Here is a 19,519-nt window from a genome sequence, read left to right as displayed (position 1 = left end):
CAGTTCCCCCCTTATCAACAGGTTTTATAGTGAGGTTGGGATTGGTGCGGAGGGAGCGGAGAGCAGAGCGTTCAGAAGGAGTGAGGTTGGAATTGGAACAGGGTGTGGTGAAGTTGAGACTGTTGATATCCTGTCGGCAATTAGCAATAAAGAGATCCAGAGCAGGGTGTCCATGAAGAGGAGGAGGGTTGAAGATGGGAGAAGGGGTCATCGGTGGGGGTAGGAGAGTCCTTGCCAAAGAAGTAAGCTCGGAGACAGAGCCGGCGGAAGAAGAGTTCAGCATCATGCCGTATGCGGAACTCACTGAGGTGTGGGCGAAGGGGGACAAAAGTGAGGCCCTTACTGAGGACAGAGCGCTCTGCCTCAGAGAGTTGAAGGTCAGAGGGAATGGTAAAGACCCGGCATGGATGAGAGATGGGATCGGAGGGGGGAGGGAGGCTGGTAGTGTCTTGCTTAATATATTAAAGAAATGTGTCATCTTTAACTTTATGCCTTTTGGAAATCATGTCATCTTTTACTCGCTTAGCTATTGACAGTAACAGAAATTTTGACCAGAGGGTGCCCAAACCTTTGCATACCACTGTGTATATAGTGAATAAAGTTGATCTTTAATACAGGGGTCACCAACCTTTTTTTTTTGCAATATTGACAATATTCTTGCAGACCAGCCAACTGGGGTGGGGGGGGAGCGGGTGGCAGGTTCATCACAACCGAAATATAGGTGATAAGTCAACTCTAAGTCACTTATAAGTGGCTATTACACTCAATTTCATTTCTAAAAGTGTTTATCTAACGAATTTAATATTAAACACACAGCTCATATTTTCCTCGCATGTATATAGTGATAAGTCAATTATAATTCACTTATAAGTCAATAGCATCATAACATTTTAAGTAACATTTGGATATTAAACACACAGCGCATATTTTCCTTGTATGAACATATAAAATTGTTGCAACACACCAATATCGCTGAATCAGTGGGAGCCCTGGGCTTGTTTCCCTGGAACAAGACGGTCCCATTGAGGGGTGATGGGAGACAGCGATACTTGAAGGGGATTCCTTATGTCCAGTCTATTCCGCAATTTAGTTTTTGTTGCATTCATTGCAGAAAACCCCACTTCGCAGAGAAATAATGTTGGAAATGGAAGCAACATTATCAGTGCTTTCATGGCCATCTCAGGATATTCAGCCTTGACTTTGATCCAGAATGCCGGCAAAGATGTTATGTCAAACATACTTTTCAGCCCTTGCATTAGAAGCTGTGAGAAGGATGGTGCAGCCTCAGTCTCTCCCAAAATCCCAGCTAACATTGGGAACATGTCAAATATGCCCCTGTCCACTCGCCGACCCCATAGTTCCAGTTTGGCTTTGAAAGCAGACACTTTATCTGCCAACTTGAAGACAGTTGCCATTCTCCTCTAAAGTGACAAATTGAGTTCATTGAGCAGGTTGAAGATGCCACACATATAAGCAAGTTTTGCTATCCACTTCTCGTCACTGAAGTGTGCTGCCAGTGGTGACTTTTTTCCTGAAAGAAATCTCTGTGGCAGCTCTCTTAACTCAAAAACCCTGGCCAGGGCTCTCCCCCCGACAGCCACCTGACTTCAGTGTGTACGAGAAGGCGTTTGTGCTCTGCATCCATTTCCTCACAAAGCTGCTCAAACAGACGTGAGTTAAGGGCTTTTGCTTTGATGTGATTGATAACTTCAACAACGTCACTCAATACGCTGTTAAGATCAGGTGACATTTTTCGGCTAGCCAGCATTTCCCTGTGTATGACACAGTGTTGTAGACTGGCATTCAGGAGCAACCTCTTTTACTCGGGTAGTGAAACCAGACAGCCGTCCAGTCATAGCTGCAGCCCCGTCTGCGCATATTCCAACACAGAATGACTAGTCCAGTTTGCCTGACATGTAGTCATTCAAAGACTTGAATAGCTCTGCCCTAGTTGTGTTAGTTGACAGCGGCAGTGCACACAACATATCCTCATGCCCATCAGCTTGAAATATATACCACACATGAACCAGCAGAATTGCCTTGTTGTCAACATTGGTAGACTTGTCGACCTGGATAGCATACCATGGTGACTTGTTAAGCCATTCCAACAGCTGTGCTTCGATGTCCTCCGCTATGTCATCAATTCTCCTTGAACCTGTCGTAGCTGAAAGAGAAACCTGAGCCATCTTGTTAGCTGCAGCTTCTCCCAACAGTACGGCACATGTCCTTGGCAGCAAGCAGAAAAAAATTCTTCACCAACAGTGAAAGGCTTCTTAGCCTTAGCAATACGGCTAACCACTAAGAGCAGCAGCATTTGTGGAGATGGCGGCTCTCAGCACTTGCTTCTGTCCCGCTTGTTCACGCTTTTTCCGCCCAAAAAACTCAACGGGTTTGCCTTTAAGTGCAGGGTGCTTGGACTCAAGGTGCCGAAGCAGTTTTGAGGGCTTCATTGCCTCATTGGACAGCTTGTCTCCACATATCACACACAGGGGGCTTGGAGCGTGTGAGTCACCAGTCGCATTAAAGCCATATTTTATGTACGACTTGTCGTATTTTCTGTTGAAGGAAGCTTTCCTTTTTTTGCAGTCTTGGCCTCAGCTGTCTCTGCATTATCATCATCGTTTGGCCTTTTATGTCCCCTACCACCTCTTCCAAAGAAACTCTCAAGCGACATTTGTTTTTACTCATCAAGCAGTTGTAGGTTAATGACCAACTGATGACCTCACATGGGTAATGACCTCGCGTGCGTTCAACAGTGGGCGTGTCAAGGGATGAGGAAAGGTGCAGCTGATTCACATCGTTTCATATCACCAAATCATATCATTTCCTCACGGCCCAGTACCGGTCCGCAGCCTGGTGGTTGGGGACTACTGCTTTAATAGACCTGAAGCTTATAACCTCCCTGGTGCTAATCACCAATCTCTCCTCACACAGGCACTAGACATTGCAGGTGGAGTGGCCACAACATTTTTAATTGATTTAGAGATACAACACACTAAATGGCCCTTCCAGCCCAATGAGCCCACATCGCCCAATTAACCTACTATCCAGTACACCTTTGGAAAGTGGGAAGAAACCAGAGCACCCTGTGGAAACCATGCAGTTACAGAAGGAACATGCAAGCTCCTTACAGATAACAGTGGGAATTGAACCCAAGTCACTGACACTGTAATAGTGTTACACTAACTGCTACACTACCGTGCCATTCTAACATGGATGGAGCATTGTCTCTCTCCTCACTTGAATGAAACACAAAGCACAGCACTAGGTACTGGATTTGGCAAAGGAGACTATGGGTCTAAGTGTAAGAACACTGGGTAGGAGCAGGCATTTCCGTCCATCTCTGCCATTTAATGAAATCATGGCTGATTGATATTTATTCGCCTTTTGACAATTTCATCCCAACTGTTTCTCCATTTCAATCCTGGATTCTAATTAACAGTCACGCCCTCAAAGGAAATAATTTCTCTCACTCTACCTTATCAAATCGTGATATTGGGGAACTGGTGCTGAAAAGGAGAGGAGGCCTGGGCAGATCATACTGAATGGTGGAACTCAATTGGCCTTATCCTGCTCCTCTTTTCTTATGCTCAGTGTCCAAACTCCTCAATGAGATCACTCCTTGGTCACCTTCAGGCAAAGAATTACAAGCTACATTTAACTAACACCCCCCGGTAAGCTGCAATAACGCTGTGGATTCCGGTGTTTGCATTTCAAAATCAGGGACATGGTGATCAAATACGGCTGGAATATGAAGCATTACTATGTTCAATTCCCTCAGCTCACTGCTCTAATAAAAATACTGTTGCTTCCAAAGACCTGCAGTATTAAACTGAGGACGAGCTTAAATCAGCAGCTGGGGCGATTTAAATAATCTAAAATTTAAAGCAAAAAGTAGTATCAGTGTTATTATAAAACTGTTCATCTGATAGAGAAATGCCAATCGAGGAAGGAAATCTGACACCCTTAACCCTATTTAAGACAGACACAAAATGCTGAAGGAATTCAGGTCAGGTGGCATCTACGGAGAGGAATAAACAGTCATTGTTTCACTCCGAGACCAGTCATCAGGACTGGAAAGGAAGGGGGTAAGAAACCAGAATAAGGAGGTTGGGGGGGTGTGGGAAGGAGTACAAGTTGGTAGGTGAAAGGTGAAGCCAGGTGGGGGGGGCGAACATGGGTGGGGGAAATGATATGAGAAACTGAGAGGTATTACATGGAAGAGGTAAAGGGCTGAAGAAGCAGCAATCTCATAGAAAAGGATAGTGGACCATGGAAGAAAGGGAAGGGGGGGAAACCAGAGGAACACAACAGGCAGGTGAAGAGAAATGGTGAGTGAAGAATGAGAATGGGGAATGGGAAAAGAGAAAAAGAGAAGTGGGGGAGAAATTACCATAACTTTGAGAAATCGATGTTCATGCCATCAGGTTAGATGTTATCCAGATGGAACAGAAGGTATTGTTCCTCCAAGCTGGCTGTAGCCTCACCATGACATAGAGGATAGCCATGGACAGGCATATGAGAATGAGAATGGAAGTCGAACTGAAATGGTGGCCACCAGGAGATCCTGCCATTTGCAGCAGATGGAGTGGGAGTCCAGTCCCACAGATAGAGGTTAAGTCTGAAGTATGCTCTGAAGCAGCCCAGCAGGCCGTTTATACAGCTGTATCAAAACCACTACAAGAATGATATTCTCCATGGCACTTTCCAGGGTTCGGAAGTATGGTGAGGGACATAATGAAGCTGTGCACAGCCACCACAAAGACTGAGTAAGGACCACAAACCAGGACCCTGTCCTCACTGGACACTGACAGCCTGCGTCTCCTCTAAGAGCCTCTCAAACACTTCATAGACATGTATTGTTTCAATACGTGGCACTGGTTTGATGGCTCCATGAATATAAAGATATGTTCATACTGTATGTCATATGATCATATGGACTATACTTTTATGAATAGTTTGTTTCTGAACAAAATCCTCACCTGCTTCTGAGCCAGGAGAGTATGACTTGATAACTTGCCTCCACACACTGGGAGATGTCTCTGCATGAATTTGTTAACACAGACTGGCTCAATAGGCTACCACATAGACATAACTCTTGGTCCAATGACAAAAAGATCCCAGATGATTAGAGATGAGGATTCTGCCACACAGACTTGCTTCAAACATAATCTTGCTCATGTCCTCTTCCTCGGCCCTTTCCTTGAATCATCCCCCGTCCTGTCCTTCCTCCTTCAGGCCTCTTCCACCCCCCCCCCCACCCCTGCTCATCCCCATTCCCTTTGGTCCACTCTGCATTCATTCCCCTCTTAATTCTCAAGCTCTTTATCCCCCTCACCCATCCACTCTCCCAACATCACAAACAATTACATACCTCTTCAATGAGGGAGAATTACCTGACGGAGATGAAACCAGACAGGTCTAGGCATCAAGCTGCTGAAATTTACAAGGATGGGACAAAGAATTTGGTTGAGTAGTGACTTTGAGGACGAGAGAGGTAAAAAAGCCAAGCCTTTTAGAAAGGGAATTCCAGAAGCTACATGCTGAAGAGCTCAATGAATTTACATTGAGCAACAGAGAGCAATATGAAAGATCAGAAATCTGTCTTTTTCAAACCCACACAATGGCTTTTAGACCCATCTGGATGTAGTACAGCTTGGTAGATTACAGAGTTGTGAGTGAGGCCCAGTCCGTCACATAAAGCTGCCTCTCCTGAACTGATTCTGCCTCAAGAAAAAGCCAACGTAATCAAGGATCCACCCACTCCAGTCATTTTCTCCTCTTCTCTCCCCTTTGAGGCAGAAGATACAAAAGCTTGAGAACATGTACTACGAGACTCAAGGGCAGATTGTATCTCACTGTTGAATGGATGTCTCATGTACTAGCGGATACATTTTTGAACCCCCATTCTACCTTGCTATGGCCCTTGCAACTTACTGGTTTACCTGCACTGTAACACAATATCCTGCATTCTCTTTTCCTTTTATTACCTTGATGTAATTAGGTATGGAATGATCTATTTAGCTTTTCACTGTGTCTTGGTACACATGACAATAATAAACCAATACCGTACAGACAATAATACTGATTTCAAGCAGAAGATATAAGCACAAGATGAACAAGTGCTCAATGTGGTCAAAGTGTGCCAAAAAAATTCAAGGCTGTGGAGATAACAGACCATTGAGTCACACATTGAACTAATTAAATCTAATTGGCGTTTTCCTAAGAATCACACAATGATTCCACTTTGTGTGTCAAGCACCACATAAACAAACAAGTCACCTTGAATTCTGCCAGAAATCTTCACACCACATTTGCTATAAAGTCATCAATTCACTGAGGCTACAACAAAATCAAACACGGTACCTGGGCTACCTTGTGATTCAATATGATCACTTGGCCAAACATTCCTTTTACACAGGAGGAACAGTACTGACAATGCTTTCGAAACACAGATTACACCTTCCAACTTCAGTCACAACAAACTGGTTTAAAAACATCTCAGTTAGTCCATAGTCTGGTTAGATAAAAGCCCTAGATCCAATGTGAAAAACTGCTCAAATATTTTCCTGTGGAGTAATTTGATCAGCAAAAATACAGATCTATGAAACACCTGTTTCAAATTCAAGTACTTATCAGAAGAAATCTTCATACTTGATTGTCTGAGCACCCCTACCCTGATACTGTGCCTCAATGGAGAGATCAGGACTCACACCCCACACTAACAGACAGCAAGAGTGGAAACATGGTGTTCCAAACTCACACAATATAGTTCTGATGTAACTTGGTGCTCTTTGCTTGAATCCTTGAAAAATTGGCCACATTTGCCCCAAGTGGCTCACCGATTTAGTGACATCCCTATCTGCTCTAAACTTCACCGTCTTACCGTCGTCTGGTTTCCTTTCTGTGAGGAGCCAGAGTTCGGAGAAATCCGCCCTGTTCCCAGTACAGCAATTGTTTCACCGGCATCATCGACAACTTTGAAGTCCAAGTCTTCATTGTACTTCCTTCGTTTTACTTGACGGCCTGATCGTCGCTTCTACCAAACAAACAAGAAACTGGCGTCATTAAGACAGCATCTCAAACTGTCACAGCTCTGCTAAACAAGGCTTAGCTTGGGAGGGAGGCTCGATCAATGCTAAAATATTTCATTCACGGTGTTGAATGACCCGGACTCCTAGCTGGCTGCTGAGAGACAAGAATCTGCTTCCATTCACTCCACAGGAATTCTAATTATCTAAAGCCATAATTCCTCTACCATCTCTGCAACTTCATTCTTAATGTCTATAAAGTTTTAAGAGCAGACTGCTTCTTTGGAAGGGTATTCACTTTAGCTGGTCTTCTTACTACAATAGATCCTTTGAAAGTTACTAGGGAAGTGAAAAAACACTGCTCCCTTCAACTAACTTCCTAAACACAAACACCGTGAGGTCAGAAGGTTTAGTAATGAAGACGTCTGCCTGAAATTTGATTTCCCCACCCCACCCCCCCATCAGCTCACCATCTCTACTGCCAACCCCGTTTCCAATCTAATGACTTTGGCATCAATAACTTCTCCAATTAGATATCACAATTAAACATACATCAGTTAACTAATGTACAGATTTTTGAGATAAAATGACAAAGTCAGAGCAGTAATAACTGATCTAACTGAATCCTCTCCCTAAACAAAATGACCGCAGAATACATCAGCTGCACTAATGTGCAACACAAGCTGGGTATACAGAGAATACAGACAGTATCACAGCAGGCCACTGGTCCCGAATGGTCTATACTTGACTCAGGCTTGATGGTCACGCAGTCCTCATTCCACACCATCCCAACCTTTCCTTTCAGTACGTAGAACACAGAAAAGGCCTTTCAGCCCATCCTGTCTATGATGCCCACTCAGGAACTTCTATATTAATTCTATTTATCAATACCTAGTGCTCTAAGCATTGGTGATTTCATGCTTATTTAGATCCTTCAAAAAATGGTGTGACAATTACCTCCACTTAAACAGTGCATTCTAAATTCCACCTCAGAGTGAAAAAGTTCCTCATTATATCCCCTCTAAATTTCTTCCCCTCTTACCCTACACAATGCCGTCCAGTTTCAGATGTCTCTGTTTTGAGGGAAAGTTTCTTACTATCCATTATCTATTCCCTACAAAATGTTGTAAGCCTCTATTAGGTCTGCCAAGCCTCCTCTTCTCCAAGGAAGATTGACCTAGCCTCTCCACATAACTCAACTGTTCCATCCCAGGCAACACCTTGGTGAATTTTCAGTACAATCATATCCTTCCTAGAGTGTAGTGACCAGAATTGTATACAGTAGTCTCTGATGTTTCATAAAGTTACACCATTATCTTGTTTCTCTTATATTCTGGGCCCTGGCTAATGAGGCTGGTACTCCATGTCAATCTTGGTTCATGTAAATTCTATTGCATTTTTTTTAAACTTTCCTGTAAATCTCCCATGGTTTCCTATAAACTGCAGAGATTTCCAGGATCATTTTGATAGCGGTATACATTCCATCTCAGGCCAATGTCAATCAGGCTTTAGGTAATCTGAGCAATGGCGTCAATATGCACAGCACAGCGCACCCTAATGCCTTCATCATCGTTTTGGGGGATTTTAACCAGGCCAGTCTGAAAAAGCAATTACCATCAACAATCACTTGTAATACCAGAAGAAACAACATACTGGACCATTGTTACACCATCATCAAGAATGACTACTGTGCTATTCCATGCCCTCACTTCAGGAAGTGTGATAACCTGGTTGTACTTCTCCCTGAGTACAGGCAGAGATTGAAAACTGCAGCACCAGTAGTGAGAACCAAGAAGGTATGGACAAGGGAAGCACAGGAGCGCTTACAGGACTGCTTTGAATCGGTGAAGTGGACTGTAGTCAGGGATTCATCTTTGAATCTGGATGAGAATGCTGTAATTGGTACCGACTTCATTAAAACCTATGTGGATGAGTGTATGCCTACAAAGAATTATTGTATATTCCCAAACCAAAAGCTGTGTATGAACCATGAGGTACATTACCTGCTGAAGGCTAGATCTGTGGCATGTAACGCTGGCGTTCCAGGTCTGTACTAGAAAATCAGGTATGACTTGCAGAGGGCTATTTCAAGGGCAAAGAGACAACTTTGAACGAGGATGGAGGCAACAATGGACGTACAACAACTTTGGCAGGGTTTGCAAGACATTACGTCCTACAAAGCGAAACCCAATAGCATGAATGGCAATACTTCACTACCAGATGAACTCAATGCTTTGCCTGTTTTAAAAGGGAGAACATAAGTACAGCTGTGAAGATCCTTGCTGCACCCGGTGACCCTGTGATCTCTGTCTCAGAGGCCGATGTTAGACTGTCTTTAAAGAGAGTGAACCCTCGTAAGGCGAAAGGCCCTGATGGAGTACCTGGTGAGACTCTGAAAACCTGTGCCAACCAAACTGCCGAGAGTATTCAAAGACATTTTCAACCTCTCACTGCTATGGGCTGAAGCTCTTACTTGCTTCAAAAAGACAACAATTACACCAGTGCCTAAGAATAATAATATGAGCTGTCTTAATGACTATTGCCCAGTAGTGCTCACATCTACAGTGATGTAATGCTTTGAGAGGTTGGTCATGATTAGACTGAGCTGCTGCCTTAACAAGGACCTGGACCCATTGCAATTTGCCTATCGCCACAATAGGTCAATGGCAGATGCAATCTCAATGGCTCTTCACACAGTCTTAGACAACCTGCAGAATACAAATACCTATCTCAGAATGCTGTCCATCAACTATAGTTCAGCATTAAATACCATAATTCCCACAATCCTGATTGAGAAGTTACAGAACCTGGGCCTCTGTACCTCCCTTTGCTATTGGACCCTCAACTTCATAACCTTCAACCACAATCTGCGCAGATTGGTGATAATATCTCCTCCTCACTGACGATCAACACTGGTGCACCGCAGGCATGTGTGCTTAGCCCACTGATCTGCTCTCTACATACACATGACTGTGTGGCTAGGCATAGCTCAAACACAATCTATAAATTTGCTGATGATACAACCATTGTTGGTAGAATCTCAAATGGAGATGAGAGGGCATACAGGAGCAAGATGTGCCAACTAGTGACGTCTCTCTTCCAGACAGGCTCAACAATTTCTTTGCATGCTTTGAAGCATCAAACACGACAGCAAAGGGGAGAACCAGTCCCTTCTTACCATCTGACCAGCTGGCTCCGATCATTGATTCAGAGCACACACGGAGGACCCTTGCCAGGGTCAACCCATGAAAAGCGGGAGGTCCCAACAACATCCCTGGACATGTGCTCAAGGAATATGCTGATGTATTAACAGATGTCCTGACAGACATTTTCAACATCTCCCTTAGTCAAGCCATTGTCCCCAGATGCTTCAAAACCTCCACAATCATCCCTGTAGCAAAGAAATCAGTTGTAGCCTGTCTGAATGATTACCGTCCCGTCGCCCTGACCCCCACAGTGATGAAATGTTTCGAACGACTTGTCAAGCCTCATATCACAGCCTCCCCTCATCACTGGATCCTCTACAGTTTGCTTATTATCCAAATTGCTCTACAGAGGATGCAATATCCACCACACTGCACACAGTTCTCTCTCACTTGGACAATAAAGACACTTATGCCAGAATCCTGTACATTGATTTCAGTTCAGCGTTCAATACCAGCATCCCGCAGAGACTACTGTCGCTGCTTGGCCATAACACTGCCATGTGTCGCTGGATTCTAGATTTCTTGACAGAGAGACCACAGTCAGTCCGTGTTGGCAGGAACATCTCTGACTCCATCACACTGTGCACTGGATCCTCACAAGGCTGTGTGCTCAGCCCACTGCTGTTTACACTGCTAACACATGACTGTGCAGCCAGATTCAAGGGGAACCTGATCATTAAATTTGTTGATGATACCACAGTGGTGGGGCTCATCAGCAAAAATGATGAAACAATGTACAGGGAGGAGGTCAAACGCCTAGAGAGCTGGTGCAGTGACAACAACTTGATGCTTAATGTCACCAAAACCAAGGAGATGATCGTCGATTTCAGACGGTCTCAGCCTGAGCACACACCCCTCAGCATCAGCGGCTCCACAGTGGACAGAGCGGAAAACATCAAGTTCCTTGGGGTGCAGGTCTCGGACAATCTCACCTGGTCCAGGATCACTACTGGGATTGTGAAACAGGCCCAGCAGAGATTGCACTTTCTGAGGAAACTTAAACAAGCATCACTCCCCACTAACATCTTAACTACATTCTACAGAGGTGTGGTTGAGAGTGTGCTGACCTTTTGCATCACAACCTGGTACTCCATCTGCAGTGCTGCCGACAAAAAAGCCTTGCAGAGGGTGGTTAGGGGAGCAGAGAAGGTTACTGGGGTCTCCCTACCTTCTGTCCAAGACCACTTTCAGAGTCGATGCCTCCAGAAGACACAATACATCATTAAAGACCCCTCACACCCTCTCCATGAACTGTTTGTTCTTCTGCCTTCAGGTAAACGTTACAGGAGCATCAAAACAAAAACCACAAGGCTACTAAACAGCTTCCTCCCACAGGCAGTCAGATGGCTAAATAGCTGCTCTACCTGACTCTGCTTTGGACACTTTTAACTTGCACTGGATACTTATAACTTGATTTTAACTGACATGTGGCTATTGTGTTTTACTATTTATTGTTGAGTTTACTATTTATTGTTGCGTGTGTTATGTTATGATTGCACTTGCCCCTGGGAAACGCTGTCTCATTCTGCCCTGCAGAGCTGATGTATGGTTGGAATGACAATAAAGTTTTTGAATCTTGAATCTAGTGGAGTGGTGTCATAGCAACAACCTTGCACTCAACATCAGTAAGACAAAAGAGCTGATTGTGGACTTCAGGAAGGGTAAGATGAAGGAACACATACCAATCCTCATAGAGGGATCAGAAGTGGACAGAGTGAGCAGCTTCAAGTTCCTGGGTGTCAAAATCTCTGAGGACCTAAACTGGTCCCAACATATCGATGTAGTCATAAAGAAGGCAAGACAGTGGCTATACTTCCTTAGGAGTTTGAAGAGATTTGGTACGTCAACAAATACACTCAAAAACTTCTATAGATGTACTGTGGAGAGCATTCTGACAGGCTGCATCACTGTCTGGTAAGGGGGCGGTTGAGGAGGGAGAGGGGGCTACTGCACAGGACCGAAAGAAGCTGCAGAGGGCTGTAAATTTAGTCGGCTCCATCTTGGATACTAGCCTACAAAGTACGCAGGACATCTTCAAGGAGCGGTGTCTCAGAAAGGCAGCGTCCATTATTAAGGATCGCCAGCACTGAGGCCATGCCCTTTTCTCACTGTTACCATCAGGTGGGAGGCACAGAAGCCTGAAGGCACACACTCAGTGATCAGGAACAGCTTCTTCCCCTCTGCCATCCGTTTCCTAAATGGACATTGAACCCCTGAACACTACCTCCCTTTTTAAATATGCAACCATTTCTGTTTTTTGCACGATTTTAATCTATTCAGTATATGTATATGCTGCTGCTAAATTAACAAATTTCATGATACATGCTGGTGATAACCTGATTCTGAAATGCCCACAAGAAAATGAATCTCAAGGTAGCATATGGTGACAGATACATACTTTAGTAATAAACTTACTCTGAACTTTGGCCTCCTCCTTCTGAAATACCTGTGCTGACATTTTCTCCTGTATAGCCACATCCCACTGTTCCTCAGTACTCCCTAAGTGCCTCCCATTCATTGTAAATGTCCTATTATGCCTCCAAGATGCATCACTTCACACTGACCAGGGTTACATCCCGGCTGCCAACATACTGCCCATTCTACCAACTGATCAGTGTCGTCCTGTTGCCCAAAACTATGCTCCTCATTATTAACAACGCCACCATTTTTTGTGTGATCTGCAAACTTACATATCATATCTCCTACATTCATATCTAAACTGTTAATGTATGCATCAAACAGTATGAGTCATAGATAGCCAATCATATTAACAACCCTCTGCCTCATATTACCATGCCAATTTTGAATCCAATTGTCTGTGGCCTCTAACATTGGGGCCATTTCCCATGTGGAGCCTTAGTCTTGGAATCAGAGAAATACCAGAGACCATAAGATACACGAGCAGACTTAGGCTATTTAGCCCATTGAGTCTGCTCTGCAATTTCATCATGGTTGATTCATTATTCCTCTCAGCCCTAATTTCCTGGTAACCCTTCATGCACTGACCAAACAAGAATCTATCAGCCTCTGCCTAAATATACATACAGCCTCGACCTCCACAGCTGCCTGTGGCAAAGAATTCCACAGATTCACCACTCCCTAGCTAAAGAAATTCCTCCTCATCTCCATTCTAAAAGGCCTCCCCTCTATTCTGAGGCTGTGTCCTCTCGTCTTAGACTCTCCCACCATAGGAAACATCATCTCCCCATCTACTCTGCCAAGGCCTTTTCATCATTCAATAGGTTTTTAATGATGTCACTCCTCAGTCTTCTGAATTCAAGCGAATACAGGCCCACAGTCATCAAACATTCTTCATGTGACAAGCCTTTCAATTCTGGAATAATTTTTGTGAATCGTATTTGGACTCTTAACAGATTCTGCACATCCTTTTTAAGATAAGGGGCCCAAACCTGCTCCCAATACACCAAGTAAGGCATCATCAGTGCTTTATAAAGTCTTACATCCTTGCTTTTATATTCTAGCCCTCTTAAAATGAATGCCAACATTGCATTTGCCTTAAAGTTAATTTATACTTGTGCATATGGGCTGTGTAGCCTATGCCGTAGCCCTGATTTTTACTTCACCGTAATGAGCATGCGTTGGTGTGCGCCAAAACGCTAGTTGGCAGTGGGGTAATAGTCAACACTTTAATTAGTCAATAGAAAATAGTCAACCCTTTCATTTCTTCTACAATACACTTCTTGACACTGTATGCCATCAGCAACTTCATTGCCCATTCTTGTAATCTAAGTCCTTCTGTAGCCTCTCTACTTCCTCAAAACTATCTGCCCCTCCACCTATCTTCATATCCTCTGCAAACTTTGCAACAAAACCATCAATTCCATCATCCAACTCATTGATATATAACGTAAAAAGAATTGAACCCAACACTGACACCTGTGGAACACCATTACTCACTGGCAGCCAATCAGAAAAGGCTTCCTTTATTTCCACTCTTTGCATCCTGCCAATCAGCCACTGCTTTATCTATGCTAGAATCTTTCCTGTAATACCATGGTGTCACAGCTTGTTAAGTGGCCTCATGTGTGTGGCACCTTGTCAAAGGTCTTCAGAAAATCTAAGTACATAACATCAACTGATTCCCCTTTGTTTATCCTGCTTGTTATTTCTTCAAAGAATTCCAGCTGATTTGTCAGGCAAGATTTTCCCTTGAGGAAGCCATGCTGACTATGACCTACTTTATCATGTGCCTCCAAGTACCCCGAGGCTTCAGCCTTAATAATCAACTCCAACATCTTCCCAACCACTGAGGTTAGACTAACTGACCCATAGTTTCCTTTCTTATGCTTCTCTCCCTTCTTGAAGAGTGGAGTAACAGGCCCTATGGCAATCAATTCCCCAAAGACCATCAACCATATCTACTTCACCACCACACTTTGATATCACTACAAAATATTTTATTTAATTGGCCAGATAGGATCTCCTTCTAACAAAGCCATGTTCTCAATCTTTCACAAACAAGAGAAAATCTGCAGATGCTAGAAATCTGAGCAACACACACAAAATGCTCGAGGAACTCAGCAGGCCAGGCAGCATCTAGTGAAAGAAGTCGATGTTTCGGGCTGAAACCCTTCAGCAGGGCTGGAGAAAAAAACTGAGGAGTAGATTTAAATGGTGGGGGGAGGAGAGAGAGAAACACCAGGTGATAGGTGAAACCTGGAGGGGGAAGGAGAGAGAGAAACACCAGGTGATTGGTGAAACCTGGGGGGGGAAGGATGGAGTAAAGAGCTGGGAAGTTGATTGGTGAGAGGAGACAGAAGGCCATGGAAGAAAGAAAAGGGGGGAGAAGCACCAGAGGGAGGCGATGGGTGGGCAAGGAGATAAGGTGAGAGAAGGAAAAGGGGATGGGAAATGGTGAAGGAGAGCATTACCGAATGTTAGAGAAATTGACGTTCATGCCATCAGGTTGGAGGCTAACCAAACAGAATATAAAATGTTGTTACTACAACCTAAGTGTGGCCTTATCATGACAGTGGGGAAATCCATGGATGGACATATCGGAATGGGAAGTAGAATTAAAATGGGTGGCCACTAGGAGATCCTGCTTGTTCTGGCAGATGGAGCATAGATACTCGACGAAGTGGTCTCCCAATCTATGTAGGGTCTCACGGATATACAGAAGGCCACACCGGAGACACTGGACACAGTATATGACCCCAACAGACTCACAGCTGAAGAGTCACCTCATCTGGAAGGACTGTTTGGGGCCCTGAATGGTAATAAGGAAGGAGGCGTAGGGACAGGTGTAGCATTGTTCTGCTTGCGAGGATAAGTGCCAGGAGGGAGATCAGTCAGGAGGGACGAATGGACAAGGGAGTCACATAACGAACAATCCCTGCAGAAAGCAGAAAGTGGGGGGGGGGGGGGGGGGGGCGGGAAAGATGAGTTTGAGGGTGGGACTCATTGGAGGTGGCGGAAGTTTCAGAGAATTGTGTGTGCTGGATGTGGAGGCTAGTGGGGTGGTATGTGAGGACAAGAGGACAGGGCGGCTGAGGATGGGGTAACAGCAGACGTGTGTGAAATGGAAGAGATACAGAGGGCAGTGTTGATGGTTGAGGAAGGGAAGCCCCATTCTTGAAAAAGAAGGACATCTCCTTCGTTCTAGAATGAAAAGCCGGATCATGAAAGCAGATGCAGTGGAGACAGAGGAATTGAGGGAAGGAGATGGCGTTTTTACAAGTAACATGGGACAAGGTACAGTCCAGGAAGCTGTGAGAGTCAGTAATAGACATCAGTGGATAAACTGTCTCTGTAGATAGAGACAGTGATAGTTCCCTATCATTCATTAACCTCTGCCGTCCCTCAGAACTTTATAATAGAAACTTCCCTAAAGTCTTCTACCTTTTAAACCTTATATCATCTCCATTACATCCTGTGACATGCCTGCATTTGTGTTTCATGCACTAGGCCAGATCTTTCTGTACTGCAACATTTTTTAGTGTCACTTTGCTTATAATGGGTGCTGCAGTGGCGTAGCAGTTAGTGTGACACTATTACAGCTCGGGGTGTTCTGAAATTTGGAGTTCAATTTTGACGCTGTTCTGTAAGGAGTCTCCGTACGTCCTCCCTGTGGAATGTATGGGTTTTCTTCAGGCCTCCAGTTTCCTCCCACAATCCAAAGCTCAACCAGGTAGGTTAAGTTATGATTGTAGATCTTCCCACATTTTGGTTCGGGTTGATCGGGGATGTTAGGGGTTGGTGGTGTGGTGTGGTGTGGGATGGATAGATAGATAGAAATTTGCTTTTTTATTCTTTCTCTGACATAGATCATTACAGCACAGTACAGACTCTTTGGCTTTCAATGCTGTGGGGACCTTTTAATCTACTCAAAAAATAATCTAAAACTTCCCTCCCACATCACCCTCCATTGCTCTAACACCCATGTGCCAAACTAAGAGTTCCTTAAACATCCCTAATGTATCTGCCTCTACCACTTTTGTTACTATCTGTTTATTCCATTGAACTCTTTCCTAAATCAACCTCGATCAAGTTTCCTTGTTCTAGAGAAGTTTCTTGATCATCGAGTTTGCAGAAAATGACATCATTCTTTAAATGGCACAACAGACAAACTGAAGGGACAACTGATTAAATATGTCCCACAATTCCAGCACTGATCTTCCTCCTATTCTGATTCATGATGGTTAACAACTCATCCAGACCAGCTCCTTTAATCCACACTCACTGATATCCTTCACTGCCCTCCAGATAGTGGTCCCCCAAACATGAGAAGCCAGGGGCACGAGCTGTTAACAAACCCAATGGCTTCCTTTCTGTCATGGAAGTTTCCAGCAAAGTGGCCAACTTTGATCAAGCTTGCTAGAGCTAATGAGATGGGCAGCACTTCCACCTTCCATCCGACTCCAGTAGCACTTTTACTTGGTGTCTTGCAATTAACTCTGGCACAGCTCCTTACCATGACCCATCCGAGCCACACTTACTATTGCTGATGAAAGAGAACCTGGTCTCATCAGATATTTCACTGAGTCGTTGATTTTCAAGGATATACCAGAGAGATAACTCCTGATTAATCCAATCATCAGACACTAGTCATCAAGAAGGTGTCATTTTCAAAACATTCTTCCTCAAGAAACATTTATATCAGAGCAGGCTTTTTAATTCCGACAGATTCATAGAAGATCTTCTAAAAACATGCACATAAACACAGTTAACATTTACATCATGATTCTGGGCAAAGCAAAGGGGAAATATCACCATCAATTAAATATATTCCAGCACAAATTAGAAACAAAGCAAGAGCAAACAGAAATTTCAGATGATGGCAAAATAATTCATGTACTGGATCACAATTCCAGCTTCTGTGCAGCTCAGAACAAGTCTTGTAAGCAAAAAGCAGAAACTGGAAATGCTTCAACATGTAGTGTTTCAGGTCTCTGACCTTTTACCAGAACTGCAAAAGTGCAGAGACAAACTTTTCCTGACTGTGGCTCACGCTGCCTGATCTGAGAACTTGTTGCATTCTCTTTTATTTCAGACTTACAACTGCTGTGTTCTCTGCTTTGCATTCATTCCTTTGCCTCAACTTACACCTGCTACAGGCACTGTAGCAGCCTTCACCACTCTTTCTCACACGTCATCAACAGCATTTGTGTCATCAGTGTTTCACCCTCCTCTCCTCCTTTGCAATTTAAAACACATTTTATTCCTCGCTTTTTAGATCAAATGTCATTGTCCTGAAATGTTCATTCTGTTTCTCTTTTGTCTTTTCTGCTGAACATTTTCTGTTTCTAGTCAGTCTGGGAAAGTCAGGCACAGGAGCCCCTGCACATCTGAAACTTATAAACAGACATTTCTGGAGAAAGGCACCAAGGTAAATTGATGGATTTGATGTATAGATCATCCCTGATATAATGGACGTGTGAAACAGTGTCTTGGTGAATTAATGACTTTCTATTCTTTCATACAATTGAACCTGTCAAATCTTTCCCAGGGTTTCAAGGTTCAGATTTTGATCAGAATACTAAGGTGGTGCAACCCTGAATGATAACTACTTGCACTGGCAACTTCAATTCCAGAGTTCAGGGACATGGCGGGTAAAGACAAGGTATGGTAGAGTGATGTACAAGAGTCTCAAACTGAAGTACGAGAGAACACGAGGAATAGGACAGAAGTCGGTCACTCTGCCCTCACTGATTCTCTATTCAATATGAGCTTGATTGATTTTTCATTTGAAGGCTATAGGGATGGAGCTCACAAAGACAGGCACAGAGGCAGAGATTAAAGAGATGAAAGTCGGTGCACTCGGACACAGTGGCTTCTATGGGGCCAACCAAAGGTGTTACTGTCTTTTTTTAAATATATTTTTATGATCACAAGACTGCTGAGCATTAAGAACTTTTAAGTACTGCAGGTTTACCCCATCAGAGAGTTATTTGTTAGCAGAGAAACAGAAGAAGCTGGACTACGTGCGGATTGTGCTGCTGCCTGCATCGGAGAGTTGGATTTGGTGTGTAAGAGAGGTGTACACTCTAACAAAGAGTGATTGCCTTGGTCGCTTTTCGTCTGATCGCAAGACCCTGTTCAACTTTGTTGTACAACGCTGCAAGTCCAATTCATTGATTTGTTGCTGAATGACAGGGGCGGGTGGTGGGGGAGCTGCACGGCCTCAGTTGTGGTGAGCACTAGGCCGTAAGCCGCAGTGTCGCCTGTTTGCAGCCGCCCAAGGGGGAAGGTGTCAGAATCAGTGTGCTTCACCAGAGTGCTAGAGGCAGTGTGGATTGGAGTCAGTGGTGCTCCCCACAGTTCACTTGGCAGAAGACAAGCTAAAGTGTGTTCAATTGCAGACTGCTACAGCATTCATGGACTCAAAGACACTTCGATGATTGCTTTCGTTTGATTGTATTTGACTGAAATCTTATATGTGCTATGTGTGCCTTGTACTTTGTATGACTGTTGGTTCTGTGTTTTGCACCTTGGCCCTGGAGTAACACAGTTTTGCTTGGCTGAATTCATGTAGGGTTGAATGACAATTAAGCCTGAACTTATATTTTAAAATTAAGCGTTTGTCAGATCAGAAACCCATTGGGTAATGGGTGAGCAGGATATGATGCTGGTTAAAACACTACAATCAATGAATTATCCCAAAACAAGCTGTCTGTAAGCTGAAGTCAGAAACCTTTGCTTTGTATAGCTACCCATATCCATCCGCTCAAGATATACTTTCTACTTGCAGTATGGTAGTGTAATGGATAGCAAAACACTTTACAGCACCAGCTGTAATGGCAGGGTTCAATTCCTGCCACT

At 44.0% G+C, this 19,519-nt stretch overlaps 1 protein-coding gene across 7 annotated transcripts in view; it reads right to left on the bottom strand.

The window, feature by feature from the left end:
• Positions 1 to 19,519, bottom strand: part of chd6 (chromodomain helicase DNA binding protein 6) — a 350,247-nt gene that overhangs the window by 152,132 nt on the left and 178,596 nt on the right. For 6 of the 7 annotated variants that reach the window (XM_073062265.1, XM_073062264.1, XM_073062266.1 and 3 more), the window contains one exon: positions 6,887 to 7,039. The exons of the other annotated variant lie outside the window; for it this stretch is intronic. In XM_073062265.1, coding sequence (XP_072918366.1) covers positions 6,887 to 7,039 — 153 coding nt within the window. The remainder of the gene's footprint in view (positions 1 to 6,886; positions 7,040 to 19,519) is intronic. 7 annotated transcript variants of the gene reach the window in all.

The sequence above is a fragment of the Hemitrygon akajei genome, chromosome 11 (genome assembly GCF_048418815.1).
Source record: "Hemitrygon akajei chromosome 11, sHemAka1.3, whole genome shotgun sequence".
NCBI lineage: Eukaryota > Metazoa > Chordata > Chondrichthyes > Myliobatiformes > Dasyatidae > Hemitrygon > Hemitrygon akajei.
This window is presented reverse-complemented; position numbering and strand designations above follow the sequence as displayed.